Here is an 18,596-nt window from a genome sequence, read left to right as displayed (position 1 = left end):
CTTCCATAAACATGGACATACACTGAAAAGGTTAAACAAGTTAATTACAGACTGCCGGAACACTTCTATGTTTATGAAACAAACTTGAAGTAACCATCTGGTATATCCCTACTAGTATCAGAATACCCTAGCTCCTGCTATTGTCCCTCATTGTATCACACTGCACAAATAGCTCTTGCTAAATCGAAATACACCTCCTCCCTTTCCACACTCACACAGCATAATATTCTCCCTGCTAGGTGAAAAGCCATTTTATTTTCACAAAAAGTTTTAATAAAATTTTATATATAAATGTAAACATTGCAGGTCCCTGAACAGCAAAGGTTCAGCTCCAAAGGCTACAGAATGAGATGTTTGTGTGGTTTAATAAGGTACCCTGAACCAGGTCACAAAACAGATTTATACTGGAAGAATGATGTTTTTAGGTAATAATTACCAATATGCTCCATCTACCACAATCAGGTACCAAACCCACAAAATTTTAGTTTTGTAGGACTTTTGTCTTATTTGGAAGTTTTAAACATTGTTAAACCTGTTCACAAGCTCTATGGACTTCAGCAGGAGCTGGACATACAGATTCAACCCCTGTTACAAAAGGTCAGTAATTACTGCAAAGTAGTAACCTCAAACAAGAGATGAGGGCAACTACAGTCCCAATTTAAGATGGCACTTGAACATATACAATTATGTCTCCATATTTTGGAGATATGTTGACTTCGACAGGCCTTCAGCATAGTTAAATTTATCCCAATTGTGGGGTGCTTTCTGAAATCAATTTTATATGAAATAAACCCATTTCCTCACAAGGTTCAAGTGAAATACTGAGGAGTAGTAGGAATAACACTAAATCACCTAAAAGCACATAGTTCTACAAGGGCTTATTAGAATGAAAACCTTAATTACATGTAAGAGAAATAAATCATCTTCATCTATATTTCTAGGCACGTATAATGAACTAGAATAATTACTAATGTCTACGATAAAAAGTGACATCTTTCTCCATTATCCTCTCTCACTAGCAAAAGAAAGGGGGTGAGTGCTTTATAAATCAACATTTTTTCCAGGCTAACTAGAACAGAGTTTTAGGGACAACAATTGCCGTTCCTTCCCTGCACTGGCTTTTGGACAAATAATTTAAACAGATTAAGTCCTGATACACCATCACTTCACACAATATTGAATATTAAAGAGAAGAGAAATTAAGTATTACAGCAGTTTTTCTTGTCTGTTTTCAGATTTTTTATATTCAAATTAATTTCCCACCACTCCACCACTGAAGTCTATTCAAGGGAACAAGTATCATAAATAGATTAAATTTTCTTAATGCCGTACTTGATACCAGTACTCCATTAATTTTCAAATTGAATCATAAATAGAATTATTGTTAAAAGCGATACTCTTTAGAAACCCTTTCTGTTCTGCAGTCAGACCCTGGTTTTGTGTCCAGGCCTATATTTAATAGTTCAAGACGAAGAACTGATAACAGAAGTTCAAATCTAAGAAAAGGAGCAAATTCAGTTGCCTTCATCAAAATAAAAAGCATGATGTAACATAATAATTATTTTTAATTTTGGAAAAAGCAAAAACATGGGTAACCATTATTGTATGTGGTGAATTAAACTACTGCTAAGTTATTAGGCTATAATTCAGTTAGTAATAATAAAGGTTACTGAGTAATTACTTGTTATTGTTCCCAATAGAAAAGGGTGCATTATTCTGAGGTTAACTATTGCAATAAAGCAGTAACCACAGTTTTCTGAATGTATTTTTTTCCCACAGAACCCTAGTATTCAAACTGCAACCCATATGGTATAAACCTTGAAAGCAATTAACCTGGCAGGAGACCTAAGCTGTTTTCCTATAAAAAGCTGCAAAATGTGCCTGCTAGTGTTACCAAACCTCTGAGCGAGGAGGAAAAGAAGGAAAATGTAAAGGAGGACCTGAACTCAAAATTTCAAATACTCTTAAGTTGTATTTTAATATCCTTTATCAAGAGATTTTCAGATTTGAATGGAATTCACACCTGGGAGCATTTGGTATAAAGGAGGACCCAGCTGACTGAGGTTAAAAAACCTGATGCCCATCTACAAGAAGGGCTGGAAGGAAGATCTGGGAACCACAGGCCTGTCAGTCTGACCTTGGTGCGAGGGAAGGTCATGGAGCAGATCACTTTGAGTGTCATCACACAGCATGTGCAGGACAGCCAGGGGATCAGGCCCAGCCAGCCTGGGTTTGTGAAAGACAGGTCCTGCTTGACCAACCTGATCTCCTTTTGTGACAGGGTAACCTGCTAACTGGATGAGGAAAAGGCTGTGGATGTGTCTACCTGGACTTTAGTAAAGCCTTTGGCACTGTTTCCCACAGCATCTCCTGGAGAAACATGGCTTGGTTGGGTTCTAGTGAAGTGGAGGTCAGTGTCTACTTCCAGGTAACAAGGGATAGGACAAGAGCAAATGACCTCAAGTTGCACCAGGGAAGGTTTAGGTTAAGTATTAGGAAATATTTCTTCACCAAAAGTGTTGTGGAGCATTAGAACAGGCTGCCCAGGGAAGCAGTTCAGTCACTATCCCCATGGGTATTAAAAAAACATGTAGACAGCTGTTACACTACGAGAATGAATGAACTACTAGTATGTTTATCATGGTTCTTTCATTACAATTCAGGCTAGACAGAAAAAAATTACAGAAACTAGTTAGATTCAAATAGCAATTAATAAAGTAATATTTTAAGTCATCTGGAAAAAAACCTGAAAAGTCACTGATTTTTTATAGATTCTTGTCTTTTCCAGCAGTAGCTCTTTTCCTAATGGAAATTAATTCTGCCTGATTGCTAACTATAATGACAAGTTAATTTGCAAATACAGCTATCATACCAAAAATGTTGCTAACAAGAGAATATAATACATCTGTAGATAATTATTTAGCTGCACTTTACATTTTCTTAATGCTTTAATGGGTTATAAATGGTGATGCATTTATTTTTTAGTAGATGGCTATTTTATTATTAGCTATCTATATCAAGATTAATTAAGAAAGCACACAGCTATCATTTTACCACATGCATATTAATTTGTTAGAATAAACCAACCAACTTTATGCTAAGCAGCATCTTTCCATACAGCCACAGATAACCTGAGCGCCCTCTCTACAATATTCTGACTCCAGTACTAAATTAAGATCAGCTGTTTAAACATTAAACATGTTTAAATAAGAAAAAGCCTCTTACTAAACAACCTCTGACATTATTTTTACTAAATCCCCACTCTTGTGATAACTCTGTCAATATAACGTGCTTCTAAGATACAGAATGTAGTTACTTTGAAGTTTGAAAGCATGTGGAACATGGAAGACACTTTAATATTACTATTTTCTGTGTTTTCTTTTGAGACTTGCCTATGTTTGTTAAATGGTTTAAAAAGCAGAAAAGAAAAACCTAATTGCATCATATTGTGCAGATTACTGGTAATTGCCAGTTTCTTGTGCTGATACATGCATGGTTGAGTTTTGTATGTGGACACTTCTATTTTTAATGGTTAACTGTCACTTCTGTGACTTGAGAAAAGTTAAAATTCATTCTAACGTAAAGCTTTCAGGTACCATGCAAAAACCCCTACCTCTAAACTATACTAGTTACATTTGTTTACAGACTGAAATTAGTCTTCAATATAATACATCTGCTGCTGTTGCCTGGTGACAACAACGACTCTTGAAGTAGAGGAACAACAAGAATTGGCCTGCACTGGAAAATCATCATTAACACGTAAGATCAAGAAATAACTGAAACGATCAAACTAGAAGATTTTAGAGACTTCAAAGAGACAAATATGGCTATTTAAACACTAATATCCTTCCATTTTGATGTAGGTGAAGCTAACTTACCTGTTAGACTGTTCAGAGAGAATATCAAAGCATTTTACATCTTGTAGAGCCAAGTTAATAAGTTAATAGTACATATATTAGAATTGAAGAGATTCTTCATCAGAAAATGTTTATAAGTTAAGACACAAAATAGTCAAGAAGCCACTTAAGCCACTATGAAGCACAGCCACTAGTAAACCTATAACTATTAAGGAATACCTAACAAAAATATCAGTAACACCACATGTAAGATTCAATTTCATTTTTAAGTTAGTCTTTAGATTTATCTAGATAAGTAAAAAAGTTTAACTTATTCTGGGGTTATCTAGCTCAAGTTTTTAAGTCAATCAACTTTATCTTAATGTAGACAATAGTAAGGAAGTTATGTAGTTCGATGGGTAGTATTCTGGTGTTACTACCAGACAGACTAAAAAACTGCATTTACTTGAACTGTACTGCCCTGTTGTTCAGAGTGCTGTTGGACACACTGTGTAACTTTTCTCTTACTGCTGAATGCAGTTTTGTGAGACAATACATGGCAAAACACTCCTGTGGTCCAGAGAACTTTTGCCAGAACACACAGATAAATTTCAGTAATGATTTGTATAAAAAGTAAGATCAGTTGTACTGTAAACACCCACACACAAATTCCTTGGAAGCAAAGCTGATTGAACCTGCCTAAACAGAGCAGTGTAGGGCTTTTCCTCTGCTTCCTTGTGTCCAGCACTCAGCTAGGGGAAACCCATTGCCATCCCCAGTAACAATACCTTCTTCTTAGGTGAGGCGTCTATAGTGGAGAAGGAAGGAAACTCAAGCAGCTCCCTTTTCCAAAAGGAAAATACAAATGGGGTTGAGGGAGGGGGAAAGGAGAAACAGAGAGAGATAGATCATGGCAAATACCAGATTGAATTCCCTCTGGCTCTGCTTCTTAATTAGGGGAAGACTAAGTGGAAACTGAACAGATGGGAAATGAGCCACTCCTCACTTAGCACAGATCTATGAGCCACAAAGCCAGAATCGGGAGGATAACCTTCAGATAGAGACAAATAAATGCCTGACTCTTACCCTCCAAGAGATACAGGTTTCATGATCTAACAAGCCCTTTACCATCACTTACTGCTACAACATAACACTTCATATTGTCCAGAAGAGTATGTAGGTAGCTGTACAACATTGGAGGCATTAGTCTTATGAAGGTAATAAAAATCATCTGCCTATGTGATAGTGTTAGAGAACTCAAAATTCAAAGAAATGAGGGTCAGAGTGCCCTGTCCTCTTCAGATTTTCTCAGCCTTTGACTCAGCCATGGTGTGCCCTGGTTCCTCTGGCACAATTAAAACATCTATCAGCCACGCATACCCTGTTCCACTTAACAACTTCACTTAGCAACTCACTGCAAGTCTCTTGCTCCAAGTGCGTGTGTTCTGCCAATTCCCCATTCACTTCTCATTTGTGAAGTTTTAATCTTGTGCCTGCTGGTTTTTTGGTCTCAGGAGAAAGAAAAGGTTCTGTACTTTTAAAGTGTGAATACTTTCATGAGGTCACTTAAAGACTACGCTAAATTACTTGTGTAATTACTTATACAACTGAAGACACATTTAACATGCCATGCTCAGGGATACCTCTACTAGATCAGTATCTCTTTTAAGTACATCCCTCTCTTTTCCACATAGTTTCCCTCTGACAAGCCTCACTGCTTTTACATAAATGAATATAAAAAGTATCACCTATCACTAACTAGCAGGCAACTACAAATATTCATCTGGTCTTCAGTGCTGGGAGGATAAAAACCACAAAGAATTTGTCCCATACCATGGAATTAATTTCTGATAAAATAATAAAAGTATAGCTTTAAATATAAATAACTAAAAGCTACACCACTTACTTGTATTTAACTTGCTAAAGAGTGGTTGATTAAAAAAGTTAATCAGTACACCTAAATCACATGTCATCATTTCACCCAGGAACAGCATATGCATTAGCAAATTACCTGAAAGGTTTTTTAATTTCAGTATAGACCCAGTCTCTACATTCAGCAGCTCTTTGCCAAACTCTCAGCAATCTGCAGTTTTATTTCCTACAGTAAATACCTATTACATAAGGAAAAAGTTTTTTTTCCACAGGTGCTTTTAGGACCTGATCCACAATTTTGAACTTTGAAGTTCACAGGAACTTCTGGAGCCTTCAACAGAATTTCATAAACTAGAATCCAACACTAGCGCTACCCATCAGAACTAATTTCATTTCACACAGCAGTTCCTAAATTGAACTCCTGTATTTGCTTTTGGTTAAGGTACAAATTATAGAAAGGCAGTCTTTAGTTTTTCCAACTTCAAAAGACCAAAATTCACCACTATAGCTTTTCTAGTATTTAATAATTTGTGTTGCTGAAAAGGTGAGTCTAATTTTGAATTTGAATTATTTCCTTTTCCAGTCATTCCTGAAGTACCTAGTATTCTTTTTCTGCAAAGACACTCACATAATGCTTACTACTCAACTCTAATTTTTGCAAGTGCAGCAGGTCAAACTCTGTCACTCCCAACCACATGACATTTTCTTTCCTTAAATTCCTTTGACAATGTTTTTTCTATATCCAAATTTCAACATCCTTTTTTAAAGAAGACTAACATCAAAACTATATATAGTCTTAACTTCAAGTGTAAATAAACAGATGTCAAAAAGAAGTTAAAGCACTTTCTGATCTTATTTTTATACCTTTCAATTTATCCACTCAAGGGTGCAGTTACTCCTTTAGTCTGAAGGTCACACTAGTGCTAAATTCTTGTCCCTTTTTACCTCTTGTTCCTTCTCAGAGTTACTACCTCTCTGAACACAGCTTTTAACTCTGTTGTTCTGTGCTCCTTTTCATCCATGTAAATATTCAGCTGGCTGTATTAAAAGGTATCTCATTTGGACTGGCTTGGAATGCCACGTGATCAAAGTGGGTTTTGTACAAAATCCTTGTCTTTATCCCACTTCGACATTTGGATGGATTTTATATTTTCTGCAAGCTATCACTACATGAAATGTCAATTGCTCATTGACAATTAAATTTTGATTGTCGTCATTTAATCATCTATTATTTATATAATTTTAATGTTTTTTAATTACAAAGCTCTGCAATAATTAGCATATCAAAAATCCAAGACACAAAATATCAAGGCAAATACTTTGTAAGAAGTATCCTTAAGAGTCCTTACAAGCCAGCTAAAACACCACCTAATACTTGATCCTTTGGAAGTCTATTTTTATCTTGCACATTGGTCAATAAAAAATAGCAGCCTATTGTAATTAAATAACAGTAATGATATTACTCATAATGCTAGTTTTATCAATACTAGGTATCAAAAAACTAAATTAATTTCCAGAGAGCCTTTGAGTTTCTAAGAGTAAGTTAAGCTGTTTGGAGCTATTTTTTCCAACTGAAACCATTTTTGTGAGGAAAACACACAGAGCAAAGCCACTAAAGAACAGGAAGAACTTGTCCCCCCACTCATACCATAATTGCAAGATATATTTATAACTGGCGAAGTATTGCCCCCCCCTTCAAAGACAAACTGCTGGTGAAGCTCTTCCTCCTCTGCCCACTTTGCTTAAAATGTTCACAGCACGAATTTTTATCTCCACAGTGGGAGGCCAAGGATTAGCCCCAGTCTCCAAGAGGGTGGAGAGATTTAAAGGTCAATTTAATTAGCTCATTCTAATCTCTTGCACGTCTAATGTAAATGTCATTGTTTTCTAACTGCTACTTTAGTAGACAAGATTGTATTTTAAAAACTCTAAACACACGAACTATGTGTTGGATGTAATACAAATACTTTGTGTAACTAATCTAAAAAGGGAGCCTAATAAAAATTGCCATTGAGTCAGAGCTTTTCCTAAAAAAGAGAAAAAGGGCAATAGGAAAATTCTGGTGGTAAAGCATGGAGAGCTTTGGAAGAACAGTAATCTTTCAAACTGACTGGCTTAACAGCTTCTCATTGATTTAAACCTTTCCCATTTCACGATGTCTGGACAAAGACAAACAACAGTTTCTGGTACTGTGATCTCATCTGAAAGTCGTGGAACACTAAAACAAGCTTCACAAGCCCAACGCACCCTAAAGACAAATCAGATCACATCCCAGGCTATTTAAGAGTGCCTCTGGGCAAGCTCTGCATGAACAAACAGGCAAAAACAAGTGCACAGATGATGCTCTGTGATGACTGAAATCATAGGTCAGTGGGAAAGCCCGGCAGTTGTTCACTGCTGTAAGAGAATGCTGGACACACGGTCTGGCTGTTCTCCTGTGGCAGCAGTTACAGTGGTGCTCTCTGGCTCATGCAGAGCTTCCAAACAAGACAAGCTTGCAGCTCCCCTCATCCTTTTTTTCTTTTTACAAGACCTCAGGAATCACAGATGTAGATGAAGTAGACCTGGATTACTGATTAAGAAGCATATCAGAGAGACAGCATCATAGATGCTCTAAGGTTCTTCGCTGTAATTTGAAACAAGCAACACAGTTCTGGGATGGTGTTCAGGACAGTGTTTTGTCAGTGACTTCCAGAGGGAAGAAAGGTAAAGCACTAGTGTTTTAATGTAACAACAGAAGCACCAAATCCAGGGGTCTCTGGGTTTGTCATACAGGCATGGGTAGGGAAGACTTTTGGATTTATTTTTTATGCTGGCAGTGTGCATTTTTGCTATTAAGCAGGTTCTTATCTGGAAACACTGATGAGAAAGCATGATCAGAAACACTGACACTGAAAAGTGTTTAAGGAGTTTTGCAGGGAGCAAAGCATGCCTGACCAGTAAGACACATTACAAGCACATTCAGGGATATGATCCCCCTTTTGCCTTTGGCAGATGTATGGACAATACTGCACGATGATTTCTTGTCAGCTCATGAGCACAGCTCCCAAAGGACCTACGGTGAATGTCAAGGGACTTCCAAAAGATGAAAACAGGACACCACTGATCCTGTGCTGCACCCAACTGAAATACTGAGTCCTTACTATGACCGTGTTAAGATGTGGATACACACACACTCTGAACACCTATAAACATTTATAAGCATATTGCATTCAGGGAATGATTACTGAGAAGAAAGACTTTGACAGAGGAAGGAGAAACACCAACTTTTTCTTTTTTGCTCTGAGCTATCCTTCCAGGAGAAAGGTTATGGGTTCCCTGACTTTGCTGAATGAGAGTTTAATGAATAAAACATGAGATTCTTTCCTAAATCAAATTATTCTTTTGAGACTGCAGATCCAGATTTGGAGCTGTCAGCTTAAGGCATACACTTGCTTTGGAAGGAGTTAGGGCTCTTTTTCTGGGAGCCTTTTCCCTTCAGCCCTGCAAAGCTTGGCTTGATGCCTCTTTTTCAATAGTTATCTCCGCAAGAACTCAGGCAGCGCCTACCAGCTCGTTCTTTTGATGTTGCCAGCACATGTTAAATAACTCTTTTCTAGTTTGAATGCCCAGTTGTGAATGATACTTAGTTTAGGCAAGGAACAGTCAAAAGCAAGGGGGAATTCAATCTTTTTCTCTAGGGAAAACTAAGAGAGACCAGAAGTTAAGATTTCTGTTGTCATACACACTAAGGTTAAGTCCTACCATCACTAAACTATGTTGGCTCATCCTTTAAGCACCAAATCCTACAACATAAGATACAGATTGCAGACTTCATTTTTTACATGTTGGAAAGACCACAAACACCACAGTTTTTGACATTATGTAGTTGGTTCAAAACCTTCCTGCTACTGCCTATTCCCAGGTCAAAGAAGAAGTCAGCAGTTCACAACGTCTTGGTGTCATTGCCCATTTGGGACCCACATACTGTATACTCTGCTGAATCTCATCTAACAGATGAGCTCAAGAATTTTTCATGCACTGACAGACTTACTATGCTAAATTGACCAGCACAGGAATTTTCTCTTCACGACACTTCTTGCTTCCAGGACTTTTAATGCATTTTATTAAATTAATTGAAAAGATCATGTCTTAGGAATTAGATCCAACTCCTAACATAGTTGTTACTGATGTATTTGTTGCTGACCTTGCTGTCTGTAGCTTGATACCAGAGGTGGCTTATTCTTTTGCAAAACAAGGGGCAATAAATGGAAGCATGAATTTCTGTGCAGAAGCAGAGAGCTCTGATTAATATTTGTTTGTCTGAAGAAACATATGATCTTAGATTGCAAAACAGTTTTTAAGTGCTTAAGATGATGTCTTAGGACTGGATAAGTCTTGCAAAATGAGCAAAAATACTTAAAGATTGACAAGAATTTTGATGATCTGAGGTTTAGACACTTAAAATTATATTAAAGGCTGACATTTGAAAAATTAACCTAGCATTTGCATTGTTTTTTCTGATGCCATATTAAGAGTCTGGACTACTACTATCCTTTTGCATAGAAAGCTCTGAGAGATATTGAAAAGTCTCGTTGACACCTTTATCAGAAGAAGTGAAAAATACCAAGTCAATATGGTTTGTTATTAGGGAAAATTGCTTAAAAGGGGGAATTCTCAATTATCAACTGAGACTCAAACCAAATAAAAATCAAATTCTCAATTCTCAATTATTCTCATAGATTTCTATCTTTTACATGGAAAAGTGCTTAGAGAAATATTAAACATATCTAAATTAAAATGAACTTACAAACCATCTGCTAAGAGTTCTTTATGAATTCTTCATCCTATATTGAGAATCTCTACAAATTGCTCCTGCAGACAGGAAAAGTCAGATCTGAGCCTGTCTCCTATTACACCAAGTACTAAAACTTCAAGGGAAATGGGTTGTGCTCTGCTCCATCCCCAGAAGAAGGCTCATTAGGTACACTGGGACGTTGGTGCCCTCTGGTATGAGCAATTGTACTTTATTGGGCAAGAACCCAGTCTCCCTCTTTTGCCTAGCAGAATCCAGATGTAGGATTCAGCAATAACTTTAAGCAAGAACAGATGTGTTGGAACATAGTAAAACAAGTTTCCCTTTCCAGAGCAACAGCAGCAGAAGCATTTGTAACAGTAGTAGATCCTACTTTCCTATAGATTGTTGGAGGGCATCAGGCTAGCTGCTTGCCTGGTAATCTCCCATAATTTTGCAGTTTACAGATGCTAATTCTGTAATTCTTCTGCCAGAACTGCACTCTTGGCTTATTCTAAGATAAAGTATGTCAACCGAGTTGAAAAGAAATGCCACAGCTAACCCCATTTACTTTGGAAAAACATTCAGACCTTTTGTAAAATAACCTTTACAGAACCAATGTCTCAAACTGAGGGGGTACACAGAAATTAAAAATTTAGTACTCTAGTCAAGGACTTATTTTACAACATCTGCTTTCTAATCCATTTTTTCTTTTTTACTAGAAATGGTTAATGTTCTAAGGTATTTTTCTGTCAATTTTAGAAGGATTCTTTCTCAATTAAATAAGAAAACACTAACAAAAATACCTAATTTACCCTATCAAGGCAAAATCTGTCATTACTTAATGCTCTGGCTTATAGAATTATTCTGACACTTTAAAAAATCATCTTCAATCTGAGATCCATATGTACTTGTAACATCCAACAGCACAAAATAAAACAATAGTCTCTTTTCCTTTGATAATTTATAGTCTTTATAAGTGGTTAAAATGGTTTTAAAGTTTTTCCATCATTCAAATGAAATTTTGATTCATACTGACTGATCACCACTTGTGTTCCCACTTCTAAGGAAAAACAGCCAGACCAGTTTTTAATTTGATGCAATAAATACTTTGGATTTTTTTTTTTTTAACATAAGAACAAAATTTCTTAACCTACAGTGAAGACTTAATTGTCATAACAAGTTTCTATGGGCAACCTTTGAATAAAACTCAAGGCTTCACTAATATCATACTATATTTTCCACACTGCTGTCCATAATAAGGAATGAATCACAAAAAAACCAGTATTAGCACTCAGTATTAGCAACACACTTATATCTCCATGAAACTTTAATTCTAGTTTAGTACTAAATGTCTCTTGAAGATGCCCAGCTAGCTATGAAAGACAGATAGATGCAGGACAGATTACCAGAAAAGTCTCAGAAAAATGAGTTGGCTTTCATCATGTGAAGGAAGGGACTCCATGCCAGGAATTGTAATTGCCATTACTAGAAATGGCTTCCCAGTTTAGGGAATTCCTCTGACTCTGAAGTCAGACTACTAGGAGGAAGTTCCATACATTAACCATTCTATATATGAACTAAGTGTACGTGTTAAGCAGTCCAAAAAAATTACCGTACAAATTGATAAATACAACGTAGAGAATTAAAATTAGTATAGCCCACTGATTAGAGCATACACTACCAATTTTTTCCATGAGACAGGCTATGGGTTTTTTTTTTTTCATGCTTACTCATAAGGAAGGACTATTTGCCCTCTGGAACAACTCATCAAGGATATCTATAGAACATTCTGAAAACAAAAACACTTAAAATGAATGTTCTTTGTGATTTAAACTGATGTGTCTGACTAATGAACAAAGTAATTGAGTTTATTTATCTAAACCAATACTATCTTGCTCAATAATGGGAATGACATTGATCACAATTAATTAGGACTCCCTTCCTGAAAATCATTATGTAAGAAAACTGTCCAGAGAAAGTTACTTGATCTTTCTTCTATAAGCTTTCCCTTAATTCAACACTGTGAACAATTTTTCAAGTTAATGTTTTGTTCTATGTATAAGACAATCGTTTTAACCAATATTAATTGGAAAAACTTCCTTGAAGAAAAAGATTATCTGAAAAAAACTATATTCCGTGAATCTCTGTCAAATGAGATTTCCTTCTTAAATCACAGAGACTGTAACACTAAAATAAAAGCAACTTCTACTTTTAATAGGGATAATCCTTATCTTACACATGGGGTGAAATGAATTTTCTTTATCTGTATTTTTATAAGAATAATTTAATTTTAAAAGTGTGTTCAAAATACACTAATACTTTGAGCTCATAAGATTTTTTTCTTTTTAATCAGACTAGTCCAGTTGAATAAGAATTCGGAGTGATAAATTGCTTGGGCTGAGTCAAAAAAACAATAGGTAGACACTGTCTTCCCTTGGGTTAAAATTAATATTAACTATCTTTTGTTTTTCACTAAATATACTTTAAATACTAAATAGCATTGAGGTTTTTTTCTAACTAAGAAATAGTTTTGTTGTATCAAGAACCAGGATGTCATTATATTTTCATAATTTGGATCGTTCTTTGGCTGCATTGCCAAAAAACCCAGAACACATAGCTACAAAGACGTATTTTTGGCTTTAATTTGAAAACATGTACAGTTTGTCCAGTGACAGTTCCTTAACACTGTTTTATCACTGTTATCATTAGTAAATCCAAACAGCAGTATAACATAGTTAGAACAGGAATTTTTGTTGCAGAAGAGCAGTGCAGATGGAACCATTTCACTGTGCCGTGGAATGCAACATTTTTGATTATGACAAGTTTGCCAGCTTTAACTAATGACAGCATCCTAAGTCTTCTATTATATATCTAATGAAATTTAACTTTAATTGTCTAGTAATGCCAAAAGCCCACCTTCTAAAAAAGAGCAAGCATGAGCTCACACAACAGTTTTTAGTTTAGGAGCAATTACATGTCCTCCTTTGACACTCATCCTTTTCCTTTGTCAAGAAAATGTAAATCTTCATATAAAGGGATCAAACAACTTCCCAAACAATAGGATCCTCCTCGGTCCATCAGCAAAATTGAACCAGGAATGCAACTGGATACAACTGTTTTGACTGTTGGCCTGAGTCTCAGTGTATTTCCTCTTAAAGTAAACAGGATAATGAAAAATCAGGCAATATGACCACAACAGCTGTACCAAAATAAACCAACCCAACCCTCTTCTCCACTGACTGGCAAAATGTCTTATCAAGGTTACAGTGTCTGTATCCCGAGACCCATAAACTAATCTCCATCTACATTCCTTTGAGCACGTTTTAACCTACCTATGTGTTTCTAACACATTGTTTGATAGTGAAAAGGAGAAAACTGGTAAAGAGCCTCATTGAAGGACTCAGATGCAGATTTCAGCTGCAGTATTCAGTTTGCTCTATTAGCAAGAATGGGAGTGTTATTGTACAAATGCATTTTGTACCGTTTGTTTAGCTACTTGAAACCATTTATTAAATATTCTCTCAATATACCTTAGTGACAGGTTATAAATACAACTGCAGCTCACATCAAAACAGTTTAAGAAAGAGCATGAGAGGAAGTGGTGCTGGGTTACACAGCAAGCATTCTTTAGGACATCTTGCAGTGTGACCGCAGAAGGAATTATCCCTGTGACCCAACACTGGGAATTAGGAACCACTAATGCATAAGGGAACTCAATGAGAACTGGGAATCAGACTGAAACAAAATTCAAGGAGTTTCTTTTGCCAAGACAGAAAGAAGCTCTGACTGCATGGAGCAATTCTGTCAAATCCAGAGCAATTTCTTGGTTTGTTGTATCTGCTTTACGCAAGCGATTTGTTTCCAGATCCTCTTAACAACGTGATGAAGCAGGATGAAGCTGGTAGGCCACAGGTCACTCTTTTCTAACCAAACAGAGCATGAGGGAGGAAAAAAAAAGGCTGTGAAGCTGTGGTCATTTCAGAAACCACATCTCACACACACAGACCACTGAAGCAACTGTTATCTAAGTGACTCAGCTGAATATAGCATATCTTGTCAGTAGTGTTCAGACATTATTTTTATTTTCTGTTGAAAGAATTATTACCCTGCAGATTCAATAACATGGTTTATGACTGCAAGGCACTCTAATGAGAAACCTGGAATTCTAAAGAGGGCAGAATGGTAGGAATCAGAAGAAAGCTAGGCTAAGAGGTAAAACAGAAATTTTCTGATTGCAGGTGAGGGAATATGTAAAAAGACGGTCTTTTTCTCTTAGTTTTCCTCCAACTTACACAAAAATAACAAAACCTTATTTCAGCACACTGGCCTGCTTGTTCACAACTGCATCATCACTAACCTTAAAAGTCTCTGTGTCACCAGTTTAGGTGTTTTCAAAGTGAACTTACCTGAAAGTCTTGATCATCAATTCCAAACCTCTCTCTTAGATTACGGAAAACCATTGGACAATATTCTTTAAATTTGAAATGACTTGGCATGTTTTCTCTGAAAGAATATAAAACAAACCAACTTAATTCATGTGCATATGTAACAAGTATCTCTAAAGAATTCTGTCTGAATTCTGTTCATAGAAAGCAGAGGATAAGGAGATTTACAATCTCTCTTCTAATGTTTTCTTTTTTTCTATGAGATTGGGTCTCCTTGTGTTATTTTTTCATCTTCACAATGTTTAATAAATGTATACATGTTTATTAACTTAGCTATTCACTAGGGAGCTACAACATAAGGATGAAATAAACACAAACCATATTTTGACAACTTTGAAACATTGACTCAAAAGCAGAAAAGAATGCTTTCCTATTGCCCTAAACTTACTTCTAGGGTGAAATCTTAGATTGGATTATACAAGAATTACTACACCATCTGTGACACCAAAAAGTATTGACAGTGTCAAATCTTCAAGCAAATTTGACTCATTCAATACATAACTAATATTAATATACTAGTGTTAAGTTTAGACTTATACAAAAGTTATTTTGACCTTTGTCACAGAGCAGTTGACCCAAAGTAGCAGAATTCTTCCATTTTCCAAATATATTCTTGAATACAATTCAGGTTATACACAAACAAGCATTAATAGTTTTGTATGTCTGTACACACCACTTATGGCGGATTTATTTTTAAAAGACATAGATATTACATGAAATGACCTTAATATTTTTGAAGTTTCTGTATGATTGGTATGGCTTTCTATTATGGAATATGAAAAGCTGAATACTATTAACATTTGATATATGCTTTAGATTCTCATTCTTATTCAAATATTACATTTAATAAAAAGTGCCTGTGCATGAATTTATGTTTTTTAAAATATCCAAATAAAAGCTTATATTAGCCATAAATAATCACACCAAGAAAGGATCACCTTCAATATCTAAGATACTCATAAGGCAATAATAAACCATATGGAAGAAAAATTCCACCCAGCATCCTTAGCTGTTGCTTTTTCGAACAGCACAGATGGTTATGTTTATCGCAGGATTAACTTAATCATCAAAACTTCAGTCCCATGCACTGAAAAATAACAGAGTTCATAGTACTTCATAAAAATACCACTGCCACTATCCACTTCCACACAAAATTGTTACTTGTACTTACTTGTTGAAAAGGTGATTGTCCACCTTTATCTTTGAGTATGCTTTGAAATCATCTGGCATCAACATAACAGGGATTTGAACATGGCTCAGTTCATTGATCTAGAGAAAATAGAATACATTTATTTGCTGATGTCTTTGCAAAGATGCTGCATATGTCTTAATTATGAAAATGTCATTCAGTCAACTAGTTCTCGTCTGTCTGTCCTGGGAGTGAATGTAAGTAACAGAAGAATGCGAAAGCGGTTTTATTCTTTCCAGATTAAATGCAATCTCAAGACTGATACTTTGAAAGAGAAGAAAGTGCATTCCATATTTATACTTGTTTCAGGAAAAAAAAAAAAAAAAGCTTCAAAGCAAGCCTGGAGTGTACTTTTTATGGAAGGTCAACAAGGGTGTCAGCAAAATGGTCTCCTATCCCAACACATTGTTCTTGTTTCTTCAGTTGAGTGATGCTTTCCAATAATAATTCAAATTCTGTATTTACAATTTCTATTTACCCTTGTAGCATACAAAGTAGTCTTGTCTGTATCTTACATGTCTGTATCTTGAACTGTTTACAGAAAATAAAATGAAATTTTGCATACATGTGATTGCATACACTTTGGGATCAATAAGCACAGGTTTATTTCTTACAGCAGTGCAGAACTCAGATGAGGTTTTCTAAGTCACAGTATTCAGACATTTTTTGATTGTTCAAGTTGGACAAAGTATTTAAATAGCTCAATTTTTGCTTAGAAATAGATGGCCATGCAAGTCCTAAGGTTTTCCTTATTTTCTTATATTTATGTGGAGCATCTACTCTTTTTAGCCTTGAAATTAGTATTGCCAGTATTCTCCAGATTGGGATTTTTCACGTATATTTGAAATCCACCTCTAACCACATCTCTATTATAGACAACTTATCATGACCTAGTTTGTAGGCATGTTTTTATTACTGCATGTGTTAATCTACCCTTATTTTAGTAAAATTTAACTAAATCATGATAAATAAAAGACAGAGAATTGTTAGCTTGCAGTGGTGCTTTCAAACCAGGAATGAGATACCCATTACAACAACAGTCACCTAACACTCATAGCACCCATTTTACCTATGTTCTTGCAGTACTCTACACCCTGGTCATGCATCCTGATTTACCCAGTCAAATGTTTTTGCTCATGCAGAGCACATTCTGCTTCAGCAGTTTTCTACAGGGGTTAGAGGGAAATCCCACTCTATATGAATACTAATGCACACTGGGACACTCGGCTCTTAGCACTGCTTATCCACCACTGCTTTCCAACTAGGAAGCTGTTAGTTGCCTGTAAATGCTATTCTCTTTCAGAGAGGCTTTTGGAGAAAACTTCTCCGAAGCAGCCATAGGTTATAAACACAGAAGGAAAAAAATGCACTCCCTGCAAGTATGACCTTTTGCAGAACTGAAGTTAAACAAAGTAAGAAAACAGCAAGGAGCCTTTTAGCTCTTAAGTAGAGGAAAGAAACTAACACAGGCAGGTCAGGTGCCCTTGTTACTTTTCAGTAATTTAGAGTCCCAGTAGTGTTCCCTGTCATGTCTCATTTTTATTATTCAGATCCCTGCAGTCTACATGAAAACTGATGAAATCTGTTGAATTTACTTTACAAAACGCTTCTGAGGAAATCCCTGAAAAGCTCTAGATAGAGGCCTGACAGATGTATAGCAGAGCGCAGAAAGGAAATAAAGATACGTGGGATGAGCTGAATGTGCTCTGCTCCTTGGAGCTGTAGACAGAATGCTCTTCCAAATGGAAAGAAAGAAGAAACTCCAGAAAATTTTTGAAAACACAGCTGTACAAACCTAATAAATCACGATGACACCTCATTAAATACAACATAACAAAACACTGATCGAAAATCACTACATCCAACATCCATGCTCTTTAGTGCAGCTGTTACTGCCGTATATCAATCTCACCCTGAACCACGTAAAAGTAGGGACATGTAGATATATTATGCAGAGATATGAAACTTTAAAGAGAAGATAATTCTGTATAAGCAAATCTAGATTGCCAGATCACAAAACAAATTCCACACTGGAACAAAAACCAGCAGAAATCTACATGCATATGCATTCCAGACAAAAGCGATCCCAAGAACACCTTCTGCTGAATACTGTCAAAAATGCTGAATTCAACCATCTTCAACTATTTACAACAACAGAAAGTTTGCTTGCAAACTTGCATATTAGATTATCAAAACTGCATTGATCAAATTTTCATGTGCATCTCCTTTCTTAATTTGCTGATGTAAAGTTTCTTTATGTACATCTATAGATTTGCTTTCATGCTGTGAATACTTAAATTTGTGCTATAATGGCACAGTTTTACTTGTACCTGTAGGCCTTACAAGCATCATCTGCACAGCAAAATAACAAAGCCAAATGTATTTGTACACTTTAGAGATTCATCTATTGTAAGCAAAAGTTCCAAAATACTTCTCCTGAGAAGTTCCCTACAAGATGTGAATGTACACTCCCCCCA

At 36.0% G+C, this 18,596-nt stretch overlaps 1 protein-coding gene across 4 annotated transcripts in view; it reads right to left on the bottom strand.

The window, feature by feature from the left end:
* PIP4K2A (phosphatidylinositol-5-phosphate 4-kinase type 2 alpha) overlaps positions 1-18,596 on the bottom strand; it is a 102,870-nt gene that overhangs the window by 33,627 nt on the left and 50,647 nt on the right. For all 4 annotated transcript variants that reach the window (XM_027887608.1, XM_027887609.1, XM_027887610.1 and 1 more), the window contains 2 exons: positions 16,102-16,199; positions 14,892-14,988 (listed from right to left, as the gene is read on the bottom strand). In XM_027887608.1, the coding sequence (XP_027743409.1) occupies positions 14,892-14,988; positions 16,102-16,199 (195 nt within the window). The remainder of the gene's footprint in view (positions 1-14,891; positions 14,989-16,101; positions 16,200-18,596) is intronic.

The sequence above is a fragment of the Empidonax traillii genome, unplaced genomic scaffold (genome assembly GCF_003031625.1).
Source record: "Empidonax traillii isolate 1590-97213 ecotype Southwest subspecies unplaced genomic scaffold, ASM303162v1 scaffold217:size1918799, whole genome shotgun sequence".
NCBI classification, from domain to species: Eukaryota; Metazoa; Chordata; class Aves; order Passeriformes; family Tyrannidae; genus Empidonax; species Empidonax traillii.
The sequence above is the reverse complement of the archived record's forward strand: the minus strand, read 5'-3'. Positions and strand labels throughout refer to the sequence as shown.